Genomic DNA, 23,394 nt, shown 5'->3' with positions numbered 1-23,394 from the left:
GGGTAAACACAGGTGTTACTAATGATACTAGTCACGGCCCCATTCCTTTTAGTGTAGCAGAGCCTTTCCAGTGAGTCAACATGCACAATAGCAGCTCTGACTCTGACCTGAATGGAACAGAACCTTAATTAGTATCATTGGTAACACCTGTCTTTACCGTGCAAAAAGGCTGGTGTGAAAAAGGTCTTTTGTAACCAACTAATTACGGCAGGAATTCATTCAAACCTCAACTGTTTTGACAACTGAAAAACTGTCATTATGTTTTGCACTAAACTAACTTAAAGGCTATTTTTGGTGGAATGTTTAAGGTTTGGGTTCAACCAAAATAAACAACAAAAAAACAAACAAAACATGTTTACATGTCATTTTGCCCAGTTTGTAAAGAAACATCTGAGCTGACAGTGCAATAGTTCTGTGTGCATGCTAATGCTAAAGCATACACCGTGTTTGCTAAGTAATAACAAGCGATTATCCAAACAGGTAACCCGAGTCATCAAATGATGGTATGTTCATTCTACAGCAGTTTTATATTTCTCTTTATTGAGAACATTAACACCTGTGAACTCAGCTGAGGAGCAAACTTTGCCACAGCAGCCATTTTGACATGACACAGTAGTGTAAACACAGGTGTTACCGATGATACTGATTACAGCTCTGTTCCTTTTCATGTCAAACAGAGTCAGGATGCTGCTATTGTACAAGTTAGCTCACTGAGAAGCTACATTAAATGGAATAGAACCTTAATTAGTATCAATTGTAACACCTGTGTTTATTTAATATCAATATTACTGCCATGAAAAAACTCCAGAAGGAAGTTAAGTTAGCTGTTAGCTAATTGCTTATGTACTTGCTACGCTGAACTCCGCTCTCAGGATGGCACCATTTTCTCACATTTGAGCAGTGACGTTGGTGAGTAAAAAAGTTTTCCTAATTGATAGAAAAAATGGCAACATCTTCAAAAATTAGATCTGGGTTGTTTAAAAAAAGATCTAAGATTAGCAATCTGAAAAACTTACAGAAAAATATGTAGTTCTTTAGCTGCTAAATGCTAAATGGTTAGTGTTTACAAACTAATGTTAGTTGCTAACTTTGTCTGTCTGTTGTTTGGTGTTGGTCTTTCGGTGTACACGTACAGTGGGTTTAATGTTATCAGAGATCTTTCGCAAAAAACAGCTGCCTGCTGAGTCGTGTAAATGAAATGGTGAGTTTTTTGGGCTAGAAAACTAAAATAAAGAGCTAAAAGATGCTAAAATGCTTTACAGAGGTGAGGGAACTACAGAGTTGGTGATCATTTTCCATGTGCTTGTCATTATGAATTACACTTTTCATGCTACACATATTATTTCATTGTTGATATTTGTGCAGTTTGGAGTCATCTTTAGTGACAGGTTTAGGTTTGTGTTAAAGGTTATGGAAAAACTGTAGTTACAGGAAAGTCCTGACAAATTATACAAACCTTTTTGTGTGTACCAACATGTGTGAAGTGGCCCTATGAGTCTACATGCTTCCCAGCGAATGACTCCTGGCCTAGTTAGGTGAAATATGGCGTCTCTGCAACACAACAGACCCACTTCCACTGTCCAACTCCTGCAGAATGAGCCCTTTGTTTCTCTGCTTGGATTTTCTCCTCTCCAACCCTGCAGTAACCTAAAGAATTTGGCTAAAGAGCATCGTGGAGGTCTATAAATAGAGCACTAAACAAACAACAATAACAAACTGTGGGCTTTGTTGTGTGACAGGCCTGAAAGCATGGGATTGATGGAGTGACATCTCGCTGGGGCCGATGGGACGATGGAGGTGACGTAGCCTCAGCTGCCTTATTCCTCTTAGCGGCGGTAACGCAGCTCCTGGATAATGCAAACCGTGGGACCGCTGAGCCCCCGTTGAGCTGACATGAAGTTGGATTGGCTCATGTTAGCTTCCAGGAAAGGGTTTTGCACCAGTAAGACTGCAGTGAATAGTGAATTGAATCCCCATAGAAAACAACATTCCTCCACCCTGCATCTAGTGGAGAAAAAAACACAGTTTGATAGTTAGAGGGAGAGAAGTGGGTTACAACATTGCTGTGTGTGTGTGTGTTATGTAAAGCTTGCCAGTTGACATGACACAGCATGGCACACACTCACATACACACACACACACCCCATGGAGTCTCTGTAGGCAGTGACTGTAGGTTTAGTGTGTATAGATAAGGTGCAAATGAGCCCTCTTTTCTGCATACTTACATAACGCTATACATAACGCTGGGCATGTTTGGGAATCTGGGCAGTGTTCCAGGCCTGTCTCCGTGTGTGTGTGTGTGTGTGTGTGTGTGTGTGTGTGCGTCTGTCTATCTTAGTGAGAACTTTGGCTCTGTGCCAGAGATGTCTCAAAGAAAGCAGCCAGCAACTCTTGCTTTCTTTCTCTCTTCTCCCTTCCATCTCCCTATGTACAAGTGTGTATTTGTTAATGTGCATACACACGAACTGCAGAGCACTAAGAAACCACAGTCCACAGACTTGAAGCTCAGCTGAGTTATGACTTTAACAGGTCAGGAAAAGCGTTTAACAGATCTGTCAGTATTTGTGCCAGCACTCCTGACCATGTCTGTTCTGTCTGAGAACATGGACTACAGTTCTTTCTTTCTTTATGTTCTGAGAGGTCAGAGGTCAGTGGCTGCACGCAGTGCTCGCCACGTCAATGGGCACGCTCAGTCTCGTGCTTGTGCTTTCGAGGAAGCATAGCCTTTGATGCTCTTAGAGAAAGTATGCTGCAATGCCTGGATGTTAATGCTGAGGGATATAGAGTGAAAGGGGAGACGTTTTGCTCATGATTAAAGAGATGTCAAGAATAGTCATGACTACACATGGACAGGAGCAACCATAGAAAATCCAGGTCTTCGATTTCCTCTAGTTCTGCAGCCTCCGAGGAGCCGTGACGTTCCAAGCAAATGTATCAAGACTCCAACATTCAAGATGAGAAATAACTCACTCAAATCATAGAAAAGCTCAATAAATGACTGTGAGACTACAGCAGGACAGATAATCAAGCGATCCTCTGAAAGAAAAGAACAACAGGAGGAGGCATCGTTATTCAAAGCCAGCACCCTTGAACAAGATGTCTTCACACTCCCTCCAACAACCGCTTAGCACTTTAATTGACCTGTTAAGGTTTTTAAGAGATACTGTTTGGAAGAAGCTGTTCAAAGATGGTTTTAGCACTGACCCTGCCAGAATATTACATCCAAAAGGTATGTTAAGTTTTAATGCTAATAATTATCTTCTCTAACTAATGTAGGTCACTTTATGTTAGGGCTGAGTATCGTTACTCAATGCCTTGAGTGTATCGACCAAAATAACACAAAACCCCCCCCCATAATTTCCAGCCAAACGATGCCTGCATGCAATGCTTTTTGTACCCAGCTTTAGAAAAAATTTGAAAAAAAGTTTTGATGATAGCTGATCACTGCAAGCATTCTGTGATTTAATGTTACATGTGATTGGCCCACTACTGCAGCTATAGCTAGCAGCTGCATACAGTCTGTGGAGGTGATGTTGAGTGTGGTGCATTTGACCAAGTTGGCAGTACGCCAAGATGCCACCAAAACTTATGAAAGTATGGAAGTCAAAAAAAGTATTAAATAAAGTACTCTGTTACCATCTATATCACTTTAGGGGTACTAGTATTGGTGCTGGTATTGTAATTTTTTGCTCTACTCTACGTGGACAGCACTATTAATGAAGAGTTTCTTATCATCAACCAAACCTTTGCTTTTGTCTGCCATGTTTCTGAGTATATGATGTCAACAACTTGGCAAGTTGTGTCTCAAAATTTCTAACTTTCCACGTTCCAATTTTAGGGTAATTCATGTGAATCTTCCTAGATGGGAACTAATTTTACTGATGATTCTGACACCATATGAATGCATGATAAAGCTATTTCTGTATATTTTGCCAAAAAAAAGCACCCCATTAGTCGCCTGAGAACAACGGTGAAATGGGGGTTGGGTAGTCTCAAGGAGAAACCAAAATATTCAAGCTAGCAGCTCTACGGATGGAAATGTTGGTTAATTGGTCAGTCAACACTTTGTTTTGGATGGAAACATCTTAACTCTACGATAGATTGCCATGAAATTTTGTACAGACATTCAAGTCCCCAATAGATGAAGCCTACTGACTTTGGTGATCCACTTTTCTTAGGGCCGCCAGGACTCTTTTTCATCTTTAGCAGGTACCTTATTGCGCACCATAGAGAGGCTTTGTGTGCTAACATACCACATTAACTCAGTCTGGGCAGTGTTGACCTAGTTAGATCAGCAAAAGAATCATCTAGACGCTAATTTAATTAACTTAATTTGACATTCATGCTACAATTTATTTTTTAATAAGGGGAACAAAAATGTCACCTTGTTGAAGGCTTAAAGAACCGTATCTGTAATGGAAGAAGTACTTTTTTCATTTCACGATACTAGCTGCTGGATGTACATTGACTACTAGGCATATATTGACCCCACTCCGAGGTCTTTCACAAAACTTGATTTGACCGGAATAAACTTGAAAGAAAAACAAGTTATCAAAGAGTAATCAAAGGAATTCAATGAAAGATGGTAAACAAGATTGGTTGAATGATGCCCTTGTGAAAATAAAACACAGGGCTCAAAGACAGCCTTAAAAGTTCAAGAAGAAAGCCTTCCTTTGTGAACTGTACCACTTATACACCTAAGACTAGTTATATCAAGAATTTTGTTTCTAACTGTTGACTCATTGTGCAAAACGATCCACATCTGGAAAATCTTCTTACTGAGAAACCAATGCCTACTTTTAAGAAAGTGAATTATGTCTTTCACATCAGTCACTTCATAACCTAGTTGACCATTGAGGCAGCATCAGTGCACTCTCTCCAGACTATGTAGTGTCAGAAAAAGATTATTGGGAATTCACAGTGAGGTTTTTATGGAGAATATAGCCATTAAAGCTGACTCTTTTACTGCACAAGTGCTGCTGAGGGGAGGAGATTTTCCCTAGGTTTGCTTGAAGCTATATATTAACACCACCGCTACTGGTATCTGTTACTAGAACTAGGACACAGTTTTGCCTCCATCTCCATACAATGTACACATTTACACTCTAATAGGCAATCCCAAACCAGCGCTGAAAGAAGAATTACAGACACAGGGGTCTTATGGTCGTAATGTAAAAATGAAAATTAAACTCTTGACCTCTTGACTTTGTTCTCAAGTCTCTTAAAATGCAGAAAACACATGCACATGCATATTCTCTGTGTACTTGTGCCAACTCTTCATAATAGCTGTTTGATTCTTACACCTAAGTGAGTTATCAAAATATTGTATCTTTATAGCTGCAGCATTACTTTTAATATATGTCTGTGCATAATTTTATTTACGTTTCCACGTAATACAGCCAGACATATCTAGTATCCTGAAGGAATAGTAATTCCTATCAAATTAGGTTACAACCAGCAGCCAGTTATCTTAGCTTAGCACAGAAACCTGTAACTGGGAAGACAGGTACCCTGGCTTTGTTCAAAGGTATCAAAATCCCCCTACTACACTTCAATGCTAACTAAGCTAAGCTAAGCACACTAGACCTTGAGTCATCAAGAAGATACTTCTTTCAGTCAAGAAATAATCAGGCACATAACCTAGCCTATATAACAAGTTGTCATTACATTTCAGTTTTTGTACAGATTAAAAAATTGAGATATGTCATCTTAATTGGTGAGCATTAGAGGCACTGGAAGCTGTATTTCTTTTTTACCTTTGCACAGAGTCATGCTATATGTTTCCACAAATTTCCGTGAAACTAAACTGGGTATTGGTATTAAGGTCAAAATTTTGGCGTTGTGACAACACTACTTGAAGTGTGAAAATACATTTTTGGTCATGTTTATGTGCGATTCATTAAAAGTACCATGTGTGAAGAGCAGGATGATCTGAAATAGAAGTAAATCTGTTCTGTCAGACATTGTTGACTGAAAAACAACTGAAATGCCCCTTTGGGTTTGAATAGTTCTTGGCCATACAGCATCAGTTCATAAAGATGGGACCTATCAGTGGATTTGGCAGAATTTTAGATGTTCTGTTTCTGTCTTTTGGCTTTACTGCTGAAACATGCATCATCTGTAACACTAATACACTCATGGGCATTGGAAAAGGAAGCATTGGGTTTGGACCTTGATCAACAATGCACATTGCATTTTCAACACCCAGCCAGATCAGTTGGACGCACCACAGCGGACAACCCCAGAAAGACCCGTAAGAGATCGTACATAAAAGCCATGCTAACCCAGGTTGTACTTAAGGTAGCCCCTGGCTAATGTCCGATCAGGAAAATGAAATGGGACATTGGAAAAATGGGACTCCAAAACTGCCAAACCACAAGAAATCAGAGACTGCTTTGCCCACAGAGACCTTCTTCACCACAGGATCAAGCTGTTGCACTTGACGGGAGGACTGTACTCCAAGGTGACAGGACGCAACACCCAAGACTCTGGCAGGATGAGGGGAGGCGCAGGTTTCAAGCTCATATGCATTCAAAGTTGATGGACAACGTTTGCCAGATGTCAAGCTTTTTATGTGAAGATAATGACCATATTGTTTGCATTCAACCTGATACAAATTCAAAGAATGCATTACAGAATTATGTACTCTATAACTGCATACATTGCTTTATTTTATTTTGTTTTATAATTTTAACCTATCTATTCTGAATTTAACTAATTATCTGTATGGGAACTGCAGCTTGTTATGTAACTCTGTGTTTAATGATAAAAATAAATCACCTTAATACTTTGATACTTTAAGGTTAATGTGAGGTTATCTCATCTGATTGAGCAGAACTCCACTTTTCTGCGGATTTGGAGAAATGCCCGTTGTTGTTTGGAATGTTGGCTTGTATTTCTCTCACATGCTGAGTAAGATATTCTGTATATCAGAGGGTGTTTCATGGACAAGTTGTTGTATCTCTAGCTAGTCAGCTCTAGCTGAAGCCTGCAGACTTTCTTTGTCAGCTCACAGGCCCTGCAGCCAAGTTGCCTTCCTTGGAAAGCTCTTGGCTGCTTCTTCTCAGAGCTATAAATCTTACTCTGGGCATTTATGGATGTTTTCGAAGCACCGAGGGGAGCGGTGAGTGTGTGTGTATGTGCATACATGCGCAACAGGACCCCTGGCCACGAGCAGTTCCTGGAAGCAATGCTTCCGCGTTCTTCTTTTTCCTAGAAAAGGGAAGATTGAAAATTTCTTTGGCTTTTTTCCCTGTCTTTCTCCTCTGCAGCTTTCTTGCCTCAAGGCTGCGTCAAATTAGACAATGTGTGAGGAACTTGGCAGTGTGTGTGTGCATCTCCAGACGTGTGAGATTGTATAAGTGTGCCTGAGCTGGTATGTTTTTGCTCTAAAAATGATTGATCTGTTTTTTATTTTTTTTTCAAAAATCAGTACCTGATGCGAGTTTCACAAATGACAGTTGGAAAGAGTGTGTGTGTGTGTGTGTGTGTGTGTGTGTGTGTGTGTGTGTGTGTGTGTGTGTGTGTGTGTGTGTGTGTGTGTGTGTGTGTTGGTGTGTGAGACAGGGAGAGACACAAAGGGAGAGAAAAGAGAGTGAAATGGCAGGGGGTCATAAAGCCACAGTGACACAGGGTCAAAGTGTCACAGGTCTTTGAACTTGACGCTTGATGTTCCTCGAGAGTGGAGGCATGCACCCGTTTTCTGTCTGACCCTCTGAACTCTGTGAAAATAACATGTTGTCTTACCCTTCACTAACATATCTGACATCTTAAACCGACTGCTTGTTTTTTACTGCATGGCCTTTGCCTTTTTGAAAAACTTTCTTTTTTCTGCCTTTTTGACAGGAAAGCATGGACCGCACTTCCTCTCGCAGGCCTGATGACCTGATTGTTCCAGGGTTTCAGCGTCCGGCCAATCAAAATTTGCCACATCACCATGGTAACTTTTTATCTTCTTCTCATCCAACTTGTCAAATGTTCTCATGAAATGGCAAGGGGAGTGCTTGTTGATTTTGTGTTTCCTTTAAAACAAGTAGCTAGGAAGGGACTTGTTGCAGATATTGACATTGGTGCAGCCAATAGTCTGTGCGTTACGCCCCCCACCATGCAGCTAAAGTGGCTTATGGATGTTAGGATGCTAGGTGGGAGAGCAGTCCTATTAGCTGACTCTTCCCAGACTGAGAACCCTCAGTGAACAAAGCTAGACCAGGATGAAATCAGCCTCCAGGACCAACGGAGGCCAGTTTTACGACAGGGACTACAGTATAGTGGTGGCTTTCTTGCCAGGCTTGGTTCCCAGCATCCCAGGGCTAACCAAGCCAAAGTAAATTAGCTAACCGCTTACTGCGTTAGCTCATTAGCAGTGGTTAGTATTTATCTAACTTGTTCGCAGTTAGCTAACTGCTAACAATAACGGTTAGCTCTGTTAGCCCCTGAGAGCCCAACACAATAAGAACACCACCTTGGTACTGTATTCCCTGTCTTTGTCCGGGTGACTGGCCGTGTTCACTGGGAGGCTGATGAGTCCGGTTCTGTTGCGACAGTTAACAGACACAGTTAGCTGCTTTAGTAAATTAGTAGCTAGCAAGTAAGCTAAAGCCCTCTGTCCTTCAGCCAACTCTGTAATTAAATCACTGAGAGCTGAAGCTGAGCAGCCAAAGTTGTGCTTTTGGACAGTGGTACCCGATCCCCAGAAACACTTTTCTCAGCTCCCATAAGCCGTTGTATTTGTCTTCCACTGCATCATAAGTGAGAAAGTTTCATTGGATGCGAAATTTAGCTGTGTATAGGATGAGTCAACTCTTTCAAATTGTATTGCAGGAAAAAAAAACCTCAGAAATACTATTAAATATACCTGAGAAAAATAACATTTTTTGTCATTGCTGGGCCAGATATATCACTATACATATCTGATAAAAACACTTAAACATCCATTTTGACTTCATGAGAACTTTAAATTAGAAAATGTAGTCATTTTTCCCCAATTCAGCTCAATCCATATTTCCATTTTTCATACCGTTCTTTATGGGATCTCTCCACTGCCAAACCATATTTGCTGGTCCAATGAATGCTCTTTCTGTTTTCCTAGAAATCCCCCCTCTCCTCCTCTCTCTCCATCTCCATCTAGGACAGGCTCTGCTCTCCATATGGAGAGGTTATAGACAAGTGTTAAAGTGCAACCCCCCTTTTTTAGTACTGCTCAGCACTTTTCTGTAACCCCCACCCCCTCCCTCCCCTTCCTCACTTATACGCACACACATGCGTTAGCTTTTTCTCAATATATTCCCAGAAATTCATTCAGCCGTCTTGGAAAATCTTGGGTATCCTTTTGGAAAGCGGCCAACTTGAGGAGAGTAGAGGTTGTAAATTCTCTCTCCCTGGCCTCTTTTTTTTCTCTCTCTCTTTGGTTGGTGGTTTAGTTGTCTACTCTGCTGATTCGTGGTGGTCATGCCTCGTGTGTGAGAGTATTAAATATGGCTTCACATGAATGGGGTGAGTGGATGGGGTGTTTATATAGGCCTGTAGGTCAGGCCAGTGCCGGGCAGAGGGAGGTTTATAGTAAGTAGGCCATAGGTCTGTGGGGCAGGAGTGGAGATAGTAAAAGTATGCAGGTTCATACTGGAATAAAGGCATTGACACCACAGATGATCCCAGAGTGGTTATAGGAGGTTTTCTACACTCCCTCAGCTCAATTTACACCACATAAATCATCTGTTCATTTCAATTCCCCTTTGTAGCATTTTTGGGCCCATTGTGGTTGATCCTGTACAGTCTTTTTTCTTATTCTCAGAGATAATTATCACAGCTTAGACAATACAATGTCAAGTTGTGTAATTACCACTGTAGAAACAATGGGGTCTAATAGCAAAAAAGTTTTTTGTGATGTGAAACATCTGATTTGGTTGGTCAAACCATCAGAGTGAAATACAAGTGCTTCTTTACAGAGTTAACGGACATTTAGCAATCATAGAAGAAGAAATTGTGACCTACTTTTGTTTTATATTCATGTGGCAGAGATGCCACACCATATTTTAAGCACTGGCTCCGTAGGCCAGCAAGCCCCTAAATTTGGTGGCCAAAGTACATTTTTCCTTTAAAATAAATATCTCAGATATTGCACCACATTTAACTGCAAATTGTGCAGCATAACAGTAGCTGAGGGTATTACCTTAAAGTTATAGACCCACAGATTTTACAAAGCCCCTTTTTGCAAATGTCAGTGTACTGTGTGGGTTTTGTGTCAAGTTGTCCAAATATTTAGCTATGCTGATAACATGCATCACTGAATAGCAGCAGTTAGTTCCTCCATGTTGTTAATTTGTATGCAAGAGAAGGATTTTAAGAGTCATGTGGATAAAAACTCCTTTTACTGATAAGGCAGTGTCCAAAAAGATAAGATTAAAACTATATCTGTAGAAATAAATGAAACATCTGATTGATGACTTCAGTGAAAAAGCAAGAGTCAAAGACACGCAGCTCCTGTTTCATTCTGATTCTGCACGACAGACAAACATCCCATCAACTTAAGTGAGGGACATGCAGTATATTTAGATCCTGCCTGGCTCAGATTTCATGCCCTTCATTTATGCTAGCCCCGTCTTTTTGATGATCCGATGACATGTATGTTAATACATACCATGCTGTTGACTGCATGTAAGTCAGCCATTATATTTGCTGCACCAGATTTAAAGTTTGCTCAGGGTCTTTACTGTGAATTTGTTTTATATGCTCTCCTCCAGAGAAGAGTTTTTCCAATACTGGTGCCAAAACAATACTTTAAAAACTGCACCGGTGTTTACATGGTGCCTGAACCTGTGAAGCGCTACTTATATGCACAAAATTATGCTCAACAACATTAAAGAATGGCTTTTTTCATTGCTAAGAAAAACTTGGACTTGAAATTGAGCAGTATTATTAATGTTTAAGTTTATTTTGGGGCGTTGGAATCCTTAGACTGTAGTTTGGCATTGGCACTTTAATTGTGTTAAGGTGGTAGCTACTAGCTAACGGTAGGCTTCCTGCTGCCAGAGACGTGCAGAGTGAGTGTTGGAATAATCTTAACTAGGCTCATTTGGTGATGCGTTTGTAACATCCTTACCATAGGGCCGGTATTTTAATAGACAGCTCGGGCAGTGTTTTCGGCACCATTGCGTTGTGGTTTGGTCTGGTATGTACCGGTTGTATAGGAACCGGTGCCATATCCGTACCCAACTTTACTTCAGAGTTGCCCGCTTCACTTCAATAGGCTTAATTCATTGCTGGCTATGTGGGTTTTTACTAAAACTTTAGTAACTTGCACTTCACCAGTGATTAAGACCTCACTAGTTTAATTTTTACTTTATTGTCCATGCTTCCTACGATGCAAAATGTGAATATACTGACAACAAAAAACAAAGTCGTCTCAGTACAGTTTAAAATGATTGGCTGTGGCTGATACATGCTATCTGTGAAAGCATACATATAGCAAAAAAAAAAAACTTGTGCAAAATGTACAAAAGTGCATTTCTGTATCACATATAACTGGAGTATTTTTACTGCATATAAAGAACCTCAGTTGCACTTTGCCCTTGAAAATTTGAACATCCAACCCTCTTCTCTGACCTCTAGACTGCCGTCAGAGATCGATGATTGCAGGTTGTCGTGGCCAGGGACAGAGAGCACTCATTCAGAGTATTCTGGGATCTTACAGGAATGAATTGGCCATGGTTGTACGGTGGGTTCTGTCAGCAGATGCCAGCCAGAGTGCTGCAGCAGTTCATCTACATTCAAAGTCGCAGTTACCAGAGGGAGAGGGAGGAGAAGACATTTTCATGCTATATGTCCTCTGGCCTCCCTGACTGAAGCCAGCAGTGCAGTGTGGGCCAAGCCAGCAATGGGAGGAGAAGGAGGAATGCCAATGATACCATCATTATCCTCTTAAAGCTGCACAAGGCTACATTTTTATGTAAAACTCCAGTCGGCTTATCAGCACTAATCACAAAGTGGCAACAGAGAAGAGCTGCAGAGAGAAAACCTCCCTATTCCCAAAATTAGGAAGATATTTTTGCCTTGATGAAATATTGGTTTTAAGTTTAGCCACTTGAAGGAACTCTTGTGTGCATAGAAAGTAAAGTGGAAATCTGTGGCTTGTCCAAGCTAGACTTGTGAATGATAACTGAACCATTGATTTTTCATTACCTACAGGGTTTGGCAGTAGGGTTTGCCAGGTTGTCGGTAGCATGAGAAAGTGGCAATTTTTAAACATATAATGTTTAAACATATTTTAACATTTGTTGCATTAGTGATAATTAAATTTTGTAGGATGAAGATTTTGACTAAGCCATCAAGATCACAAACAAATGTGCAAATTGATTCAACTGACAAAGAACCAGATGAACTACACTCATAAATTTGTGCAGTCTGGGGAGGCAAAGTATCCTGGCATCTTTGGAAAATTACACTTTAAAGCACATACAACTTACACACTGATAGCTGACACATCAAGTTCACTAGTCTCATATCAAACTATATAGCTGTTTCTAATCACAATGTTTAGGAGAGGAGATTATCTTAAAGTGTGTGTTCCAGAGGTAAACATGGTAACATGTCTATGCTAGTGCCTCTGGAAGGCTATACAGTGGTACTCTGAGCTAAAAAGATATTATCAGCATGTTAATATGCTCACAATGGCAATGTTAAAGAGATTGTTTGGATTATCTGAAGTGAGGTTGCATGAGATACTTATTGACAGTCGGTGTATTATCTTCAGTTGATGCCGGTCAGCCTGCCCCCATGGTGGAGAGGCAGAGAGGAGTGCCGGCACAGAAGCTAAACAATACACTGCTATGGACAGGGTGAGCAATAAAAGGTATTTCAACCACTTAAAAAAGGTCCACCTGAAAAATAATTGATATCAGTCAAAATGTTTGTTATATTTAGAATATTTTCATTGCCATTGTATAAGCTAAATATCGCTCCCTCCAAACCAACCAAAGTCCACTGGCAAAATCAGCAATTTTACCTCGCAGAATATGGAAATTGCTGGTCTACCTCTGTCTAGTTCTGTTACTTGGTGTTATTTTGTGACTTTAGTACTTTAAATGGATAGTTCGGATTCACGATTAGTTCGAATAACACAAACAAACTAAAAGAATAAGGCAGTGGAAGACCAGCAACTCCTGTGTTCTGCAGGGTAAAATCACTGATTTCACCCACAGAGTTTGGTGTGTTTGGGGAGAGAGATATTTGGCTTATATAACAACAGATTCCTATCAGAAAGACAAAAAGTGGCGAAAATATTCTAAATATAGCATGCTCATAAAATGTCTGTATAAAATCCTTCCAATAGTGGTTGAGATATGTCAGTCTGACCCAAAGTGTTGGACTGACATTCACTGCCATCTGTACAGCTGAGCCGTTAGCGTGCCTATAAAGCACTTGATTTCTGGAACGACTGAAAGTATAAATATTAAACCCAACACTCAGAAAATGGATTTTTATTTTTCACCACATCACAAATTTCTGCATCGTTCTGAAGAGTTGGATTTATTGCTCCACCTGTGGCCGTCAGGTGTAAATAATACAAGTTAATGGCTGAGTTTCACTTATCTGTCTTAGTTCCTGGCATTGTTCATACTGGCTTGCTGTCACACTGTTGAGACTTATTGAGACACTTAAATGGACCAGAATAAAACAGAATAGAATGATAATGTTATTATTAACATGTGTGCTTTCCCTACTACAGTATATCTAAATGTCTGCTATAAATTATAACTTTACATGGGAATCACCTCTGACTGTCCTCATGTGCTCTCTTGGTGTTTTCCAACTGTGCGTGTGTCCCTTCTGTGTCACCCTGACCTCTGTCCTACTCATGAACCCCGACATCACATGACCTTGTGTCCCAGACTGTCCTTTATGTGTGTGCTTATGTGTGTGTTATACATACCTCTTTGTGATCTGAGATCAGAGGGGCCGACTCCTGCTGTTTTTGGTACAGCGGCTTCTTTTCCGCTCAGTAGGCTCAGTGTGTATGTTCACTCTGTGTGTGTGTGTGTGTGTGTGTGTGTGTGTGTGCAGTACAATGTGCTTCTTTCTCTTAATTCTCCTGTATAATTACATACACATGCACACCATCAGCGCTGCATAGTGTACACGGTGTCCTCGGCTCGTCTGAGTGTGTTTTGGTGCCCCACTTTGTCCTGATCATTTGGCCACCATATGCCATGAACAGGCTGGTGAACGTTCCCAGAGTGCTGTAATTTCTTCCTACAGGAATGTCAGGAATTCTGTGTGTGGTGTTGGGGTGGGACGCACATAGGACCAAAGGGCTTTGGACACACACATGGGCACATAGTGCAATTGTGTTTTAACAGACCTACTAGGTCTCACATGTATTCTGAACCCTGAACTTAAAACTGGCCTTATTAGAGAGATTTCTATCCCGATAGTAGGGGAGACCAGGGACATATTGTAACATTTTATGCATTTACTTTAATAACTCACAAAGGACTTGAAATGTAGTGTTCATTTTTTATATAAGAAACATATGTGTGCACTAATTAATAATACAATTGACTTTTTTTTAGACTTTTTAATTGAGTTACAAGTAATTTTTTTTTTAATTTAATCAAATATGTTTGTTTTCTAATAGAAAAGTAAGTTGACCCAGAAAAACAAGGTGCTTACATTGAGCTGTGACTTAGGGGCCAGTGTAACACAGTGTTACAATGGCACCAATTGTGAAGCCATGATAAATTCTCTATGCTTGCTAGCAGCACTTATATTAGCATAGTTTGTTCATCTAAATTTTTAACCAATAACCTAGAGATAACATAGATGTAAGTTTAAATTTGCAGTCATCTAAACTTTAGACAGCAGAAGAAAAATACTATACACCCAAAAAGTAACTTTCATACCTCAGAATATTTTTTTTCCACAGGGGGAGAGAATCCTACTGACAGTGTGCAGAGTAAGTGCCATCACTCTAGCTTGTTGCTAATTGGAGAATTTCAGTGTGTTACAGTTTCCCTCTGTGACAACTGCACCTGGTCTCCCCTGAACTTCCCCCTGCTACCTTGCAGTACACATTAGCTTGTAAGGTGTGTAGATTTAGAAAATACATTTTTGTGGTCCTGGGAAAGGGTAAAAAATGAATGCAGTCTACAAGTTAAACCTCATTTGTCTCTGAGGGACAAATGATAAAACATTTACCGATTCCCTGTTGAAGGACATGAACAGCAGGTCATCAAAGCACTCAGCTTTACTCACACTAGGCCTTTCAAATCCCAGACTGACTTCAGTTAATTAATAACAGTTCAAGTAAAAAAGACAAGCACCTTATTGTCTGTCCTGGGACCCTTTCACCCGGGTTTGGCTTGGTTGGTTGTTCAGTCCGTGGGTTGGTTCCCACTTCCAGTACTTGATGGACAACTCAGCTCTGTGAATGACAGATTTCACATAACTTGACCAATGGCAGGCCAGTGAGTTGGTGTACTACACAGCCATTGGAAGAAGTCCAAACCAAAGTGAAATCCAACACGAGGAGGAATGAACACTTCAAAACAAGAACCAGTCCTCTCTCTCTGTCTGCTCTCATGCTCAATGGTTCTGGGCCACATTGTGCTTCTGGCAATATTTTCCCTGTTGACCATGTTAGATTACAACTAATTAAAGTTTCTGGTCAGAATGTTGTGGACTTGTCTCAGTATGTACACTGTGAACGGGACAAAAGGTCACAGGAGCTGAAGTCCATAAACAAACTTTCCAGCCCAACAGCTTAAAATGACTGAGATATTATTTATAAAGCATATCGCCCAGCCTTACTCCATACCCCCTACCCTCATAAAGTTGTGATTTAAAAGTGCCTTAGACCCGATGTATATGTATTTTAGGAGTGTCAGCAAAGAGAGAGGATGAGCTTATTTCAATTATTGCACCTTGAAATCATAGCAAGATAAAGTGAAAAACTGCAGAAAGTGATGCACAAATAGTAAATAATGTCCAACACACATACAGATGAAAAGTATAGAGGAAAGAATAAGAATCATCTCAATGCCCATAACTAGACTTCATAGTTTGTCTTTTTTTTTTTTTTTACCTTTATTAAGTCTTTCATATGAATAACTGTAATCATCACTCTGCTACTAGTGAAATCCTATTTAATCCTATTTATTTTTTAATAATTCCTATTAATTTTGCAATAACAAAAGACAAGAAGTGCTCCACTGTAAGTTGATTAGCTGTTTATAACTGTTGATTGTTTGTTAATGTGAAACTAAGGCTGTAATTCTGAAAAGCCCACTGCTCTGAAAATACACATTCTGCACTTTGTGTTAAGTGACTGCCTGTATCACTGCCTGCAGGACTCCATTAACATATTGCTCAATTAAACCGTTATCAACATCTACTCCTTCTACAAGATTATTAATGATTTCTTATTTTTCATAAACAGACACTATCTCATTCGGCAAACACTCGCATTAATTTGAACTTTAATTAATGTGAAAGGGGAAAAAAAAAACAGTTATTCTTGCCCAGAATAGAAATTTCAAAGGAGGACACCACTTGTAGCATTATTGTCAGAGAAGCCTGCATTTCATCATGGCCATTTCATGATTTATTACAGTCAAGATATTACAGATTCCTCCTTTAAACCAGAGAGATCTCCCAGTGTTTAATCTAATTTGCAGAGAGACAGAGTCAGCATTACAGTTTATGAAGGATGATTTTAATGAATATCATCTGGTTTAAAATAACCTCTGTATGTGTTACCCACCGAGGCGACACCTAGTGGATATCTGCTGTCCTGCAACCTTTACTGTCACTGTCACTCACTTTCTTCTTCCACCCTTCTCCACCTCACCCATGCCACCCTCCGCCCGCCTCTACAGATGATGACGTGGACCTGGAGCAGCTGGTGAATGACATGAACTCCTCCATGGAGAGCGTGTACTCGACGCAGGCAGACACGGCACTGCTCCTGAACAACGGCCACGTGCACGCCCCGCACCAGCACCACCACCACCACGTGCACCCTGCCTACCCAGCGCACAGCCAGGCCCACCGTCATCACACCCCACCCCTGCCCTCCTCCTCCCCCTCCAGGGAGAGGCTGCGGCACTCTCAGCCCATGCACATCCAGGCGGTCAGGTAGAGCCGCGCACAACCTGCCCACTGCATTGATTTCACTGTTTTGTTGAGAGATAAAGACAGCTGAAAGCAACATGCTCACACAAATGAGAATATGTATCAAAAAACAAGTTGCCAGAACACTTCCGTTTGTCTTTTTCTCTCTTTGTTTTTGTTAGTTTGTTTGCATCAGAAGTTTTAAATAAAACATTTTTTTTTATGCAAGCTGCTTCCAGCTGTCAGCCCTTGTGGCTCGGTGGCACGGTGGTGCAGCATGGAGAGGTAGTGCTAACTGTCACTTCACAACTAGAAGGTCCTGGGTTCAAATCCCAGCAGGGGAAGAGTCTTTCTATATGGAGTTTACATTCTCCTCTATCAAAAACATGTATGTCAGGTTAGTTTCTCCTATTAGTGCCCATGACCAGGATGCTGGCCTAGAACAGGAGCTGGTCTTTGAGCGGTACATAGTGGCTGCTCACTGCTCCTAATATTAAAACATTAATAACAAATAAATAGTAATAGCATAGCCATCGGTCAGTAGACCTGTATTCAATGACCCTATGCATATTTTACAAGAAGACAAATGAGTATTAAGAGGACAGTGATTGCAAGTTGCAATAAGCCCAAAATAATTGACAGGAGTCTCGTGAGTCTGTAGTGTTTCCCTCATTGAAACACTTTTGCAGTCATTTGAATGACTGTCAGATTTTAGAGGAGCAATATGTAATAATTGTGTGTGCAAAAATGATTACAGCCGTCCAAGCAGCGAGTTAGAGCCATTGACCCTATATTAAATATAGTTAAAGTGAATTGTTTCCCTCCGCCCCCCTCGTCCCCAGACTTGGGGAAGATCATGCAGGCAAAACTGCAGGAGTGCAAGATGCATGCAACATTGTAAATGAACAGTAACAAGCAAGGACAAGTCCTTCACTGTAAGTTGATCTGCTGTTTATAAGTGATATATGTATGAATGTAAAAAGAAGTCAGATTTGTCTGTAATGTTTGTCAGTGTGACTGAAGAGTTGTTGGCTCATCTTAAGCTTATTGAACATATTTTCTGAAGTAGAACGGAATTATTATAAATTGTCTGTCAATGTAAAATTAAGCCTGTTATCCTGAAAACAAGAGCCCACTGCTCTTTAAATACACACTCTGGACTTTGAGTTAAGTGACTGCCTGTCTCACTGGCTGCCAGACTCCATTAAAATATTGCTCAATTTAACCGTTATAAACATCTACTCCTAATAAAAGATTATAAATGATTTCATATGATTCATAAACAGACGCTTATTCATTCTGCAAACATTCTGCATTTGAACTTAATTTGAACTCTAATTAATGTGAAACGGACTGGTAATGTCAAAGGGGGAAACCCTGGCTGTAGCACTGTTGTCAGAGAATCGAGTATCCTTGATCTCTGATGACACATCATGGTCATTTTATGATTTATTAGAGTAAACATGACAGAGTTCTCCTTTTAAAATGAACAAAATTTGTTGGTTAGGTGACTGAACTGCAGGGAGTGTATAGTCACACAACACATAGTGCTACAGCAGCAGAACAACATGCAGAGAAACAAAAAACACCAAAGCTTCAGTTGACATTATTGACAAGCTCTTAGCAAGTTAGACACACAAACCATGACATTTTCTGGCATTTAGAAGTTCCCAACATCATGCATTAAGTTAAAAGTTAACTTAATTTGCATTCTCTATAAAGTAGTGGGTCGTGGTCATGAAGATGACACATGACACAGCGACTTTTTTTTTTTTTTCAGAAAAGGTGACCATCAAAATATAACCACACAATAAACTAGGACCCTGGACTGTTGAGCAACTGAAGTCGTATATCAAGCAGGAGTTGGAAAAACGTATACTTTTATACTTTGGCAATTAGTGTCCTTAATTCCCAAATGCCTACGTAGTGTTATTAACAGAAAAGGTGACGTACTACAGTGGTAAAGATGCTCCTGTCCCAACATTTTTCAAATATGTTTCAGGCAAGTGTGAGTTTATATCTATGAAGAACAATTCAGCTTGTCAGTTAACTGTAATTCAAGCTTGTACAAGTTGAAAAGGATTTGCAAATCATCGCATTCTGTTTTTATTTATGTTTCACAGTACCAACTCTGGGGTTGTGAATGAAGAAAGTAAGATGCTCTTTTAAAATCAGATTGATTAGAAATTAATGATTATATGTGATGTTACAGATCATCAGTTTCCTAAATCACTATGTTATTGTCAAGTGTCATTGTCTAAAAAATCACTTGGTAACAAATGCATTTTAACCTTTTTAAAGGCTTTTCTTAATCTGTGTTATTAAATGACATTATTTTACATTATAGCGGCAGCAAAAATAAGTCAGAATTTATATTATCGTCACAAGTCAGAGTTTTGGCCATGAATACTTTGCTTATCATCCAAAACTCTCACATGTTTGCTTAATTTAAGGTCAGAAGTAAAATTAATTTTATCTCATGTGAAATGTACTGTCAAGCTTTCTTTGGTCAACCAGGACTGTGACATGAGTGTGTGTGTCTCCCTCTGCAGGTGCCTGCAGGAAGAGCACCAGCTGCGTCCAGCCTCCCTGCCAGCCATCCCCAACCCGTTCCCTGAGCTCTGCAGCCCAGCAGGCTCCCCTGTTCTCAGCCCCATACAGTCCTCAGACAACCACGTAAGTACACCTGCTTTATCACACGCTCACTGAAATGATACAGCTGATTGGAGAAGGCAGGCAGCGCTGGAACGTTTCTGTCAGTGCTGACACTATAAAATAATCACACTGGAATTTGGTGGAATCGACTAATCTTTTCTCATGAACTTAACCTTAATATGCATGTTTTTTAAATTCAAATTAATTAAACATAAAACTCCCAGTATTTATATTCAGAACTTAGAAACATGAGTAGTGCAACGTCTTGAATGAATGTACTGTACAGAGTTCAATCAACTCACTGATTTCAGTTTCTAAACAAACATGATCAGCATATCAGCAGACTTCCCAGTGTGCATTGTTTGACAGATAAAAAAAGAAAAGAAAACATGTATTATAAGTATTAGAACTGTAAAAGGAAATCAAATTTGTAATATCTGTCAACGTGACTGAACAGTTGTTGGTTCAGCTTCATATCTTAGCTTAGCTTATTGAACGTATTGTCTCAAGTAAAACTGAATTAGCATTAGTATGTTTCTTTGTCTCGAAAAGTTAATTTGTTTTGAAGCATTACAAAATGACTTCACTGTTTCTTTTCAATTTCAGTCAACTTAAAATTTTAAGGCAGCTGGCACACTAAATTTTTCTAAGTTAAAACAAATAGTTTCTATTTATAGTGTATAGGGAAAACAAACCACCAATTTTCTAGCAAGTTTTTCTCTCTTCTTAGGAGAATTAAGTTAAATAAATACATGCACATGACATGATAAGTTGCACTATCACAAGAGACGATGTGTGTGTGTGTGTGTGTGTGTGTGTGTGTTTGAAACCAGCTGACTAGCCTGTTATGCTCAGGTCAGAGCAGCATGTGTTGACTTTGGCTGTGGATAGCCTTTCCTTCCATTACACAACAGCTCACCCTGGGTTATCTGACTGTATGTCTGTGTCTCTCTCTGTGTGTGTGTGTGTGTGTGTTGTAGAAACATCATTATCAGTCACATGTACGCACACACACATACAGAGTGACAGACATGTTTTTCTGTGGAAGAAGGTGAGCGATGTCTCCAGGATGCTGCAGACAGAGTGCAGACTTCCGCAGCAGAGCTGGGAATACGGCTGGGAACGTCTGCAGGTCGGACCTCTCTGAACCTTTTGAATCCGTCTGAAGACAGGCGCCCATTTCCGGTTCACACGCCTCAGCCCTGACTCTCAGCGTCACTCTGTGTGTGTGTGTGTGTGTTTGTGTGTGTGTGTCATAGCCTTGCCCTTCCTTCCCCCGGTAGAGCCTCCTGTCCCTGGAATGTTCCACCCCTCTCAAAGATGTTTTCAGGATGCCCACCCTGAACAATACAAGTTATTTTAGATGCTCACTCTTTTTTGCCCTCTCATCCACACACACACCACACACACACACACACACACACACACACACACACACACACACACACACACACACACACACACACACACACACACACAGCTGACATTATTCAGTTCACACACACACATGTGATAAGGCAAAGCATTATTTTTGCATTTCATTGACATCATCTCACAAGGTCTGGAGTCAGAGAGCAAGTTTGCAGTCAGTACAAAGGATCTATTGTGTGTGTTTCAGTCTGTGAGAGCTGACAAGATGTTGTATTGTGTTTCTTTCCCAAAACAACCTTCTTGGGTCCAGGTTATTTAACTTTTGTTTTGTGTATCTAAGGAGGCAAATAATCACTCATTAATTGAGAATTAGAGAATAAAATTTAATAGTTTTGTTGTGGTAATTATTGTATTTAGACAGTCTTTACGAGATAGTTCTAATTATTTGACTGGTGTATGAGATACTTTTTGATAGCCAGTGTGTTACCTTCCGTAGATGCTGGTGAGCCTGCTCCCACAGTGGAGAGGCAGAGAGGAGTAACAGCACAGAAGCTAAGCAATAAACTGCTGTGGACAGGATCAGCAGCGAAAGGTATTTTAGCCACATAGAAAAGGTCTACCTAAAAAAAATTGTCTCACTTTAGGTGCAAGCTGTATTTAGAATTATTTTCACTGCTTTACATTGCCATCAGGCAGCCTTTTCTGATGGGAAGCTGCAGTTATTTAAGCCAAATTTTGCTCTCTCAGGTCCAACTGAACTCCACAGTCTAATTCATTCATTTTACTTCAGTTCCCGTTTTCTGCTGGTCTACAGCAACCTCAAGTTTTAATTTGTTTGTGTCATTTGTTACTGATTTCTTCTATGGAGTTTGGTTGGTTGTATTTCATTCTAAATATAGTGTATACTTAAACTGATACTGATTTTTTTTTTAAGCGGCTAAAATACATTTTGTCACTTACTTCATCCACTGTAGCTCATTGCTTAGATTCCATGCTGGAGTATGTCAGTCGGCATCTACTGTATCTAATACACTGACTATCAATAAGTACCTCTTCAAATAATCCAAACTATCCCTTTAACTGCAGTTTAGGTTTTTGTGTGGGATTTTCGTAAAGATGCTTTGCATATGCTTTGTATCGGACATTGATGACTCAGTCCGGCTTTTATTTTCTTTAACAGATTATGGGTCAGAGGTCTGGCAGCATTTTGCTTCTTCTTTACTGCATTTTTCATGGCATGTCACCAGGTTGGAGTAGGCAGGAAATTCTTCAAGACTTCTTAATGGCAAGAAAACAGGAAGATGGTAGTATTCTTCCAGCACGAACAGCGATAAAGCTGGAAGAGCTGGAGGGAGAGTTAAAGGCACATGGAAAAATCACTTCCAGCATTCCATCATGTTTGTCATCGTCAGCAGGAGAGAGAAACCTTTTGGCTAAGGAAGCAGAGGAGGTGGCTGTGAGACTGATAAGTGTGTGACTGGAGGTGATGGGGATCATGGGAAACGAAAACCATCAGTGTAGAGAAACATCTCCACTATAATTTGATTAGCTCACAGTCATTAATTAGTCTGGCAGTGATACTTTTTAATGCTTAAAAATGTTAAACTGAGTAGCTTTAGTGGCATGGTTTGAGTGATGGTGATGTCAGTCCTGACTGATATATTTCAACAACTGTTGGATAGATTGCCTTGAAAATTTTAGCAGACTTTGATGGTTCCCAGATGATGTATCTTAATGACTTGGGTGATCCTTTGGCTTTTTTTTTATAGTTCCACTGTAAGGTTCACATTGTAGTTTTGAGTAAGATCTCTCAACAACTGTTGGATTCATTGCCATGGTGCAGATATTTATGTCGCCCCCATTCAGAGTAGTATTAATCATTGTTACCCATCCATCAAGGGAGGTGAGGTGCCTGTGCAGATCCTCAAGGATCCTAAAAGACAGTCCCCTCCCCATCCACAGCCTGTTTACCATGCTGACCTCTGGCAAGAGCTACAGAAGTATCTGCTGCCGTACCACCAGACTGAGGAGCAGCTCGCAGCTCCTTCCCTCAGGTTGTGAGACTGCTTAATTTGTCTTCAGCACTCTGCTAAGACAAATAGTTTGTGTTCTTTTCAGCCTCCGCGCTGACGACAGCCCTGGCTGGAGGGTTCATGTTTTTGAGTTTTCTGTCTGTCCATCCCATTTTTGTGAACCTGGATGGAATTTCTTCAGAAATGAACTGATTAGAATTTGAAGGTTAAAGGTCACTGCGACCTCACG

General features: G+C 40.3%; 1 protein-coding gene across 1 annotated transcript in view; it reads left to right on the top strand.

Annotated features, from left to right (window-relative positions):
• The window catches only part of LOC146312762 (growth factor receptor-bound protein 10-like), a 64,873-nt gene that overhangs the window by 8,531 nt on the left and 32,948 nt on the right, over window positions 1-23,394 (top strand). Inside the window, exons 3-5 of the mRNA XM_084739105.1 lie at window positions 7,846-7,939; window positions 16,872-17,130; window positions 19,659-19,782. Coding sequence (XP_084595231.1) covers window positions 7,846-7,939; window positions 16,872-17,130; window positions 19,659-19,782 — 477 coding nt within the window. The remainder of the gene's footprint in view (window positions 1-7,845; window positions 7,940-16,871; window positions 17,131-19,658; window positions 19,783-23,394) is intronic.

The sequence above is a fragment of the Lutjanus erythropterus genome, chromosome 16 (genome assembly GCF_056507025.1).
Source record: "Lutjanus erythropterus isolate fLutEry1 chromosome 16, fLutEry1.hap2, whole genome shotgun sequence".
Classification (NCBI taxonomy): Eukaryota; Metazoa; Chordata; class Actinopteri; order Lutjaniformes; family Lutjanidae; genus Lutjanus; species Lutjanus erythropterus.
This window is presented reverse-complemented; position numbering and strand designations above follow the sequence as displayed.